Source organism: Corvus hawaiiensis, chromosome 1, assembly GCF_020740725.1.
Source record: "Corvus hawaiiensis isolate bCorHaw1 chromosome 1, bCorHaw1.pri.cur, whole genome shotgun sequence".
Taxonomy (NCBI): domain Eukaryota; kingdom Metazoa; phylum Chordata; class Aves; order Passeriformes; family Corvidae; genus Corvus; species Corvus hawaiiensis.
The window spans coordinates 34,245,843-34,256,406 of record NC_063213.1 but is presented as its reverse complement, the minus strand read 5'-3'; the positions used below and the strand labels follow the sequence as shown (position 1 = coordinate 34,256,406).

The 10,564-nt window shown below is 48.5% G+C and overlaps 1 protein-coding gene across 1 annotated transcript; it reads left to right on the top strand.

The window, feature by feature from the left end:
• The first annotated feature begins 579 nt into the window (after window positions 1–579).
• Window positions 580–8,931, top strand: CLEC3B (C-type lectin domain family 3 member B). Its single transcript, XM_048299643.1, has 3 exons — window positions 580–892; window positions 5,603–5,701; window positions 7,023–8,931. The coding sequence occupies exons 1-3, from the start codon at window positions 787–789 to the stop codon at window positions 7,421–7,423; spliced, it is 606 nt and encodes a 201-aa protein (XP_048155600.1). The 5' UTR covers window positions 580–786; the 3' UTR covers window positions 7,424–8,931.
• The last annotated feature ends 1,633 nt before the right edge of the window (window positions 8,932–10,564 follow it).

The window sequence follows — 10,564 nt, the reverse complement described above, 5'->3', positions numbered from 1 at the left end:
TCTTAGTGTAGGCTGCAGAGCTTAGTGTAGGCTGCAGAGCTGCTCAGCACAGCCCAGCTGCTCCAAGAAGTCAGGCTGGGAACGTGCAAAGGGGTCTCTGGGAGAATGGCTTTTTGTGGAACATGTGCCCCTTATCCCAAGTCCCACTCATCCCATGGAGAAGCAATGACAGCGGGACGACCCTATCAAAGCCACAGTGGAACTGCTTTTTAGAGGGGTAAGAGCCACCCTACACTGTGAGCAGGGAGCCGGGGTGCTCAGTCCCCCCAGGTGCTCCCTCTGCCTCTGTTGGTGCCGGCACATTCCTTACGGGCATCCCTGCTGAGGGGCGGGGGACAGGTGGTCCCTCTCTGTCCCCTCAGCCACCCAAGCGCTGTTTCACACCTCACCTTGCCGTTGCCATCGCTGACACACGAGATCAAACTCGTGGCATTTTGCTAAAAGCCTTAGGAAATCGTTCCAGCTATACTCCCAGCCTTTCCTGATGTTTAGCTTAGCAGACTGTCGGTACATTCATTCCCGGTTTTTCTCTTCTTCTTTTTTTTTCCTTTTTTTTTGTTTTTAACAAAAACAAGCAGCGTGCTAGGAGCTGCAAGCCCTCTGGGAGGTTTTCAGCCTTGGCCGGAGCCGCCTGACCCCCCCCCCCGGGGCCGGGAGGCTGCCGCTGGCCCGGGCTCAGCGGGAGGCTTGCTGGGACAGTCATTCCTGACTCCAGCCGGTGTCCAGGCGGCTGTGTGCGGGCAGAGCGGAGCCACTGCAGCTCCGCTCGGACCAGACGGCAGCGGCATGGCGCTCCGGGGAGCCTGCCTCCTCCTCTGCCTCCTCTCCCTCTCCCAGGTCTCCGGCCAGCAGAACGGCAAAGTCCGGCAAAAACCGGCGGCTGCCAAGAAAGGTAAGGGGCAGCGGCACCTTCCCTGCAAGAAGGACTTGCAGGGCTTGGGGGGGGGGGGGGGTGAGGGGGGTTGCAGTCAGCCCACTCGTTTGGGCATTTAACAGTGCTTTAGTGAAACTTCAGAAAAAGCATCTAAAAACCTAATAAAGTGGTTTCCTCCCACCCTCCTCTGTGGGAATGATTGTGTAGCTCTTCTGTAAAACAATGAGAGTATTGAAACGGTTTTGGTGGGTTCCTAACTTGAATAAATTTGTTGGGACAGCTTGGTCGGAATTTCAGAGGGAACTCATTTTTCATGTTCCCTCTAAGGTTTATCCCAAACTTTTCCTCTACTAAACTCTCCCTTTGTGTAGCCCCCCCTCACCCCCCCATTCATTTTTCAGAAGCAAGTAAGTGGCAGATGACAGACAATTTTGGAGACAAAAGCAGGCAGAAAACATACAATCCTTTAAGCATCAACAAGGTTCTTCATTTAAAAACACTGGCCTCGGGTGTATTTCACACCAGACATGAGCTCTGTCTACTCAGTCTTGACAGACAGCAGCGTACACACAAAGGTGCCTGGGTTTTCTATTCCTTCGTGGGTTTGTTTTTCCTTTTCTTCTCCTGTTTTCCTCCTGTCCCATCCTTTCTCCTTCTGACTCAATGCACATTAAGTACAGGAGAAGGCAGGTGAGGTGAGGAAGCAGCATGTGAGCCTGCCTGCCTGATGTGTCCGACCGCAGTCTCGTGGGCTTGGACCGCTTCTGGCAGGCACTTTCCTGCTTGGAATGAAGTGGGGAGCAAGGAAGAGGGCATCCTTGGAATTCACTTGGCCAGGCTGCTCTCTACACTCACCCAGTGGCTATTTTTGTCAAATTTCATCTTTGAGAAAATTTTGCCTTTTCTCCCGTTGGATCTTTCTATGAATTCACAAAATTAACTGCTTATTCTGCAGGACATGGAATAACAGAGAAAACAGTCTGTGACTGTTTTCTAGAGCAAAAAATACCCCCTTGGGCTCATATAGGGCACATACATGCGTTGGACTCACTGGAGGTACTAGGAGAGAGACATTTCTTAGAGAAATCCTGGTTTTCTCTAGGCGTCATTGCAACTGCTGTTTGTAATAGATTAGTGACAAGAAGGTAGGAGAAAAATCACCTTTTTGACAGGAAAATGCGGCTCTGATTTAAAAACTTTTGTGGGGGGTGTCCTGAAAATCAAGCCATTTGGACCAGCTGGTGGCAGGTTTTACTCAGAATTCCTTTTCAAAGGAGAGGTCTTATTTTGTGTGGAGAAAAGGGAAAAACCCAGCAACTTGGCATTTTTGACCAGTCACATCCAGCCCCACAGGGGATCAGCTGCCTTGCTTTCACTGGAAACTTCCAGTATTTCTTGGTTAATATTTTTCAGATTTTTACCAGTGCCAGGGGGTGGGAAAAGAGGGAAAAAAGTGCTAAAAATCCCCTATGAAACTCGTCTTCGCCTCCAGCCCCTCTCCACCTCCAAGCCTGCCTGCCCAGCCACCACAGGGACTAGGGCTCAGCCACTTCTGCTCTGAACAATGGCAGGATGGCCCCATCCCATCCTCATCCAGGCCTCTAGTACTCCGGTCCTGGTTCCACCCCTGCACTTTGCCTGGGAGGGTCAGGCAGGGCAAAGCCACTGGAGGGTTGGGGTGTTTGGCTGGAATTATTTTTTTAATCTGTACAGCCAAACCAAAAATGTTAGAAAAGAAAGCACTGCTTTGAGCCAAGCTTTTTATGTTTCTTTTTCCTTTTTTTTTTTTTTTTTTTGGTAATTATTGCTTACATTTGGTTCTGCTTCAGAATGAAAAATGATGCTATTTCAATTTGAGAAAGCCAAACCACAGTATTTAGAAAATGCTGAGACAGCACATTCACTTTTCCTGCTGTTGTGTTTTTCCCCCTCAAATTACTCCCCAGTTATGGTTCCAAATGCAGTAGCTCAGCAAACTCTCCCTGAGCCCCAATGTCTTGGGGCACAGATGGGATTTGCCCTTGTCTGGCAGCTCTGGATGTCTCATCCAAAAGAATGGCCAGGGGAGGAAGGCACGGGCATCCCTGCCAGTGTTGACACCCCATGGCTTGGGGTGCAGGCACCAGCCCCAGAGGGGCTCCCCTTGGTCACAGCCATCATGGGGTGCTGGGGTCACGGAAAGGAGCATCTTTGCATAGCTCTCATATGTATTTCTAAGGTAACTGGAAACAGAAATCGGAGTCCGGATGCTTAAATCAGTGGATAGGGACTAATTTGGGCTTCACTCCTAATGCCACCTACTGCCCAAAATTTCGGTGTACTCTTGTCTGGGTGCTCTTCTCTGAAAACGTCTGTGAATATTTACACTGCTATAAATCCAGTGTGGGTGTGTTCAGTCTCCTCCTTTGATCCAGGGACAGACTGCAATATGGGACCTTACTGTTCCACTTGGTACATTTGGGGAAATGCCTGGTGTCTGAAGAAATGGCCAGAGAGGTTTGATGACAGCCGTTGTGAACCAGAGCAATGCTCATTTCTCTGAGGGACAGATAGCTGTTTGGATCTCCAGGCAAAGCTAAGAAGCCCATATATATATATATATATATCCAAATTTCATACAGGAATAGTTAAAACATTAAAATTAAGTACAGAGGGATTTGTTTGTTATTCACCATATAATTAGAATGGATGAGAGCTCCCATTTGTAGCTTTAAACACATTTCTGGTCAGGCTTTTAAACCAACAGACTATTGCGTCCCACATCCTTCTGTGAGTCTCCTTTTGATCCTGCCTCTGCCCACACTTAATCCTGCTGCTCACAGTGAGCTGCACAAGGGCCCACTCCAGCTCCCACGGGAGCATCAGCGTCCTGTACACCAGCTTCCGTCACAGAAAACCCAAACTGTAAACAGGCTTGATCCCAGGCTTCAGGAGATGAGCCTTGAGGAAATGACAGCACCGAGACAAAAACCCGTGGCAATAAAACAGACAACACAATGTCTGTTGATGTAGCCATGGTCCTCACTTTATAGCTGAAGGGTGAGTTAACCAGTCCTGGCTCTCCATGAGACACCCCAGTGAATGCACTGCTGCAGGAGCATCTTGTGGCCCAGGATTTGGAAATGAGGTACTGAAAAGGGACTCTAGGTGGTTATCTAGGAGACATGTCACCTCTCATGGCAGGGACCCTCAAGGTGGGAACCCACCTGCAAATCCAGCCAGAACACCGTAAGGAGCTGCCCCAGCAAGAGTCATTGGCAGTGTCCTGCCATGGCCTTTGGATGTTACTTAAACCTTAGAACATTTGTTCTGCTGCAAGACAGGCTTGCATGGAAAAAAACCCCATGATTAATTAGCCATTTCCCACAAAGTGTTTTCATCAAAGGCAGCAAAATAATATCTAGTGCCTCAGTGTTAAGTGAATCCATTAAAATTAACTGAGCAACGAGTAAAGCAGCTTAATGCCCTGCTCCTGATGTGTCTGGCTTTTCATATTCATGGCACCATGTAATCTTGGGTTGGTGGTTTTGGTCCGCATCCAAGCTGCTTCCCCACTTGCCTAGCTTGGTGCCTGAGCTCCTTGGCCCTTAAGGAAGCCCCTCCAACTGCATTCATGGGCAAGCTGTCCCCTTTCCTTTCACCCCATGAGAGCTACTAGATGCTTACGTGAGAACTACTAGAGGCATACAATTGCCTCAATGTCCAGTCTCCCACCACCTTCAAGGTGTAAATGGTCAGTTTGCTCCAGTCTAGGAGAAATCCAAGTACTGATTAAGAACTGGTTGGAGCCATTGCAGAAGCAACACACCTAGCAAGATGTAGGCTTTGGTAGCCAGCTGCACCCAGCTCCCCAGCCAAAGAGGCGTCTTCTCACAGCAGGAGAGCAGCTCTGGACAGTGTTTGGATACCTACACTGGGGGTGATGAAGGTAGAGATGAGGCAGAGGCAGCTGTGATGGTCCAAAGGATGGTGTGGTCGGTGGGCAGAGGCTGGTGCCTGGTGGTGCAGAGGCAGATCTAATGGAGGTACTGCAGCCCTTCCAGCCCCTTCCTGCTGAACATCAGCCTGGTGGGCAAAATGCTTTCCTACCAATCCACCAGTGACAGCGGACAAGAGGTGGGCGCAGCCAGGACTGCATACAAGGAACATCATGTGTTAGGGTGTTTGAGGGAAGCCAGGAGGGTGTGCTGTGAAGACAGATAGAGCATGTTTTTGAGGAATCGGAAAAAAGAAATCCTTTTCATCATTAGCTTCAAGTTGCCCACAAAACACTCATGTGTGACAGGACTTCTGTTCAGGCAGGGCAGCATCAGATGGTGTGCTCCTGCATTTTGGGAGCTCGACCTCAATGCAGCACTACCCCAGATGACTGCTCTACACAGGGGTGCCAGAGACAAGCCTGCACCTCGCAGTGCTCATCCATGTGACCTCCTCCCCAGCACTGCAGTGGCAACCCAAAGGGTGAGCCCTGCAGCAGGAAGCCCCGTGGAGTGCACAGCCCCAAAACCTGAACTGGGAAAACAAGTTCGTTATTGATAGCAGAACCAGGCTGTCAAGCAAACGCTCTGATGGATGTGCAAGGGGACACAGGTGCTGTCTTTGTGGATTCCTTTTGTTTAACCTTCTCTGAGGGCAAAGAAACATGGCGTTTTGATGATAGGAGCAGATTTGGTTGCCTCCCCTGGGATGAAACCAATATTTGTGCTTTTTCTTTGATTCCTGCAACAGATGGTGTGAGCCTCAAAATGATTGAAGACCTGAAGGCCATGATTGACAACATCTCTCAGGAGGTTGCTCTACTGAAGGAAAAGCAAGCACTCCAGACAGGTAAAGGGCTTGCTGAAGAACACATGGCTTTTGCTTTGAGAGAGGAGCTGCTCATAAAGTGGCTGCAATTGCTCCACACGTCTTGATGAGACATGCCCAAGCACCCCACAGCAACAAGCCCATCATGGGGAGAGAGGCTGGGGGATCAAAGCAGAGTGTGGGTCTCTGCAATTCCTCCTCAGGCAGTTAATGATGGGAGTTGTGCTGTGTGGGGCCCCCCTCTTCACGTGCTTCCCATTGGTACAGCTATGGATATTCCTGTGGTGCTAAGCCAGATGTTCATTTTCCTTTATGAGGTGGAGGGATGGGATTTGGATTAGTCTGTGCTTAAACCAAATGCAGTTTATTCTTTTGTGTGAACCCCAGTGAAATGGCGACCTGGTCTCTGATACATACCATGGTATTGCCCAGGGAACTGCACTGCAGGTCAGTCCTGCTTCATTAAACATACACTGAGGAGAGTCCCAAAGTGTCCATCTTCCAGACATGCCCCATAGTTATTCTGTGCAAACTCCACTGACATCAGTAGGAGTAGGATTTGCAAAACATGAAGCAGAAATGAGATGAAAATGCAAATTAAGGAGAATTTTCTCGTTAAAAGGAACACAAGCAAAATCAAGGCTTTAGTTCCAAGCTCACATTCATTGAGAAGTAATTGGTCTGGATATTAATGTGTGGCTCTGATTAGGTATTGTTTGGCTACAGTACCCAACACTCTCAAGGTTTAGAGCTTAAAGAAAAACAAAATAAATTGATATCCTTAACACTAAAATCAGAGGCAAGTAGTAATTTCCTCTGAAGACCTCAAGCTATGCAAGCACAACGCTTCTGATCAAAGCTTATTAAAAAAGACTTTTTTTTCATCTTGCATAATTAAGATGATTTAATTGGCATGCAGGCCTTTTCCCAAAACACTCCAACACTCAGCGGTGGCCATGACAAACCTTATTTCCAACAAATTCATCAGAGAAAGAGTAGCATTGACTGGGGAAGAACAAGGCCAGGGCAAGGAGCAGGAGGACCATGCTGTGCCTCTGCTCCAGCAACAGCAGAGCCCAGAAGGGTGGCAGGGGCACCCTGAAAATCCATTTTACCCAATGGTTTGTAGAGGGGGAGGGCATGTCCCCATGACTGTGAACTGCCCTGCATGGGAGGGAAAAGGGCCCTTGGAATCCCATGCTGCCAAGTGTCACTGTGCAGCCTAAAAAATTAAGTTTGCAGCCTGGCTACTGGGTTTGCTGCTGCTGATTCTTCCTGGGCATCATTTTTAAACCAAATTCTCTTTCTGTCTTTTTATTCTGTTCATGTGGTAACCTCTCAGTTTGCCTGAAAGGCACCAAAATTCACCTAAAATGCTTCCTGGCATTTTTGGAGACTAAGACATACCACGAGGCCAGCGAAAACTGCATCTCTCAGGGCGGCACACTCAGCACGCCCCAGAACGGGGAGGAGAACGATGCCCTCTACGACTACATGCGCAAGAGCATCGGCTCGGAGGCCGAGATCTGGCTGGGCCTCAACGACATGGCCGCGGAGGGCAAGTGGGTCGACATGACGGGCAGCCCCATCCGCTACAAGAACTGGGAGACTGAAATCACCACCCAGCCCGACGGTGGCAAGCTGGAAAACTGTGCAGCTCTGTCAGGGACCGCCATCGGCAAGTGGTTCGACAAGAAGTGCCGAGAGCAGCTGCCCTACATCTGCCAGTTCATGATCGTGTAGCGGCGGGGCGTCCCCCTGCCTGCCGCAGCCTGGATGTACCCTCTGGGCAGCAGGATTATGAAGCTGTAGCTGTGTGTACACGTCCATGCACATCGCACACCCACATGCACGTGTTCCAGTAGAGTCACCCTTTGCAAAGAGAGTTGCCGCGGCTCGCTGTCGGGTTATAGAGTGCTAGAGCATTTCCTTCGGCCACACCCAGCCCTGTGCGCAGCTGCACTGCTCTTCCTAAGGCACGATTTATAGATATATTTTTTTACACAGGGAATTTATTAGGACAGCTCAGTTGTTTTGGCACAGTGCAGCAGTCCAGCCTGGCATCCAGCTGCCTCGGTGGCCCAGGGCTGTCACTCTGCAGTGTCCTTTCCCATTTTGCTGAGCTTTCTTGGGACACCAGCATAGCCAGTTTCTGCTTTCTTCTCTTGTTTTGCTTCCCCATAAGCCCTGGCAGCAATCTGTGGGAGCTCCTTGTTCCTCACAGTGTCCCGATTCAGCCTTGTAAGGATCAAGGTCCTGTCTCAATGGGCAGAGGGAGCTACTCCTGCTTTGCATTGAGAGATACCATTGGGCTTATTTGGCATGGTACCAGCTGCTCAAGAGGTTGTCCAACTAGTCGTGTTATGTTCATGAATAACTTGGCAAGTTACAGGCATGTTTGGTCCTTTTCTCACCAGCCAGAAGCCAGTTTCACTGACTTCAGTGGAAGAGCAAGACCCATTGCCAGATATTTGAAAAAAATCCCATCAGAAGCTTTTTTTGTGCTACAGTATTAAGGGGGAAACAGTGATGACTTGGAGCATAGTTAGTCAACTATATTATTGGAAATAGAAGATGTATGTATTACATAAATAACATTAATGTAGTACTGTTAGGGAATATGTTGCTATATAAAAACAACTATGTATTGAAAACAAGCCCCAGGATAACTCACTCCAGCAGCTTAGGAATGACCGGGCCTGTTTATATGATGGGAACCCAGATGAACTAGTCCAGTCTTTGCTGGTCCAGGTACGGTCCTTGGCAAACATAAATCTGCTAAGCACTGTTTGTGCCAATATATTCATGCCCATCTGAAGGTCTGACCTCAGTGATTTTTTACTGAGAAAAGGTTTAAAGTAAAAAAAAAACCAAATAAACAGCAATGGTGGGAAAGAAGTGCAGGTCACCCTGGCAGCTTAACAAAGCTTTGCTGGCTGTTGGCTAAAAGGTATCAGTGGTCCTTTGCTGTCCAGTGCTTGGTAATAACCCTTCCAGTTTGGGTCATACACCCTGCACTTCCAGGTTGGAGGTGTCAAGACAGGATCCTGCCCATGGGGCAGGATTCCACTTTTGCTGCTTTGTATAGAAGCAGCATGGTGTTAGGTCTTCCAAGATATCAAGTCTGAGCCAAGCTGGAAACACACACACGCACACAAATGCAGAGTGCACGCTTCTGAGGTTGTCATTATTGCCAAACTCTCCACTGTTCAAATGACTATAAAATAAAAATATCTATATAGCTTGCTGAAGGAATGGAGTTGTGTCAGTGTGATTGGAGTGCTTTCTCCTTCTTTTCTTTCTCTTCAGAGCAGCTCCAGGGATCTGTCTGAAGGCTGGAGATAAGACAGAGGGGAAAAGCAGAAAGTGAGAGCCTCCCACCCTGTAATACACTTTATAGGCTTCTCCCCCTCCTGCCCCATTATCATCCCAGTCACATGCCATACAGAGAATACAGGCAAGGAATCCTTTTATAAGAAAATAAGATTTCCCTCCTCCCTTCCCTTGCTGCTGGGAAATTTCATTCTGAAATACAGGCTAACCCAGAAGGGAGGTCCTTCCCTCAGCCCTGTTTGGCAGCAGTAGTGGTGCCGGGAGAGGTGGCATCTCAGATTCCAGTATGGAGCCAGTCCTTCCCAAGCTGCCTCCCACCTTCTCTGCAATGAGCAGAGCTGCAGCAGCACCAAGAGTCCCTCTCCTTCACCCACTGAGGTGGTGATGACTTCCTCCTCCTCCTCTTCCTCCTTCTCTTCCTCCTCTCCAGTGTCCCATGTAGGAGACAAGACCATCCATGTAGAACATGGTGCGTCACACCAGTCTGTGAAGTTTCAACATCTGCAGGACCACATGTGAAATTAGGTCTCTTTTGCACAGCCCTCCAGTGAGCTTTACTTTGGACCCTGCTCCTGACGTTTTCTCTTTGCTGTGGGTCATGGTTACACCCTACAAGCCAGCTTGTCTCAGTACAAATCCTCTAGTTCCTTTGGCAGATGTTCCCTCCATATTTTGAGATACACATGAAGGCAAAGCAGCAATGCTGGAAGTGTTGCTGGCTTTAATCCTGACTGGTCATAAACCACAAGGTCTTAAAACACAAATGTGTGGTCAGAGAAATAAAACAGAGGGCTTTTATGGGGGCCCAGAAACGAAAAAGGAACAGAGTGAAAGCCATGGACCCTGGCAATGCTGAGCTTCAGGGAAGTTGTGGGTGCTGGAGCTGGACCATCTTTGCGTGGAGTGTGAATCTGAAAAACAGCCATGGAGATGGATGCCAAAGGATATTCCCAGAGAGGACATGAAGGAGTCAATCTGTCAAATCTAAAGAATAACAAGTCGCTCTCAGCAGATGTCTTGCTCATATCTCTCTTGCTCTCTATTTTCACAAAGCTAAGCTCCTGCCAGCACCATTCCTCATAGATGTTTTGCTCTTCTGAAGCTGGGAGGAGCACTGGGAAGGATGGCTTTGCCCCTGCTGTACTTGTTGGATCCAGGATGACAGAACTGACCTTGTCGTTTCAGTGCTACATTTATAAGTTTGATATTGTTCTTACAATCTTCTTCGTACTGTACATTATGAACTAGAAATCTTCTTTGAAAAGCTAAAGAGAAGGAATTTCTAGAAGATTCCTCAGCCTTGCTTACCACAGCAATGTTGTTTTTTGTGTCCCACCATGTGTTTTGTGGTCACAGGGAATGCCAGGATGGAGGGATTGAACAGGGGATTCTGGCTGCCTCCATAGGGAAACTGTCCCGAGCACACATGGTCTATCTGCTGGGGGCCAGGACAGGAATCACTTTTTTGATCTTCCATTAAATCCTTTGGCACTCAAGCCAGAGTGGAACATATGCTGTCCACAAAGTGTGGTCTCAGCCAAAGGCATGCAG

Coding starts and splice junctions, on each gene's coding strand:
- CLEC3B (XM_048299643.1), top strand. CDS start 787: ATGGCGCTCCGGGGAGCCTGCCTCCTCCTCTGCCTCCTCTCCCTCTCC. Junction 893..5,602: donor ACCGGCGGCTGCCAAGAAAG/GTAAGGGGCAGC, acceptor TTCCTGCAACAG/ATGGTGTGAGCCTCAAAATG. Junction 5,702..7,022: donor AAAGCAAGCACTCCAGACAG/GTAAAGGGCTTG, acceptor GTAACCTCTCAG/TTTGCCTGAAAGGCACCAAA.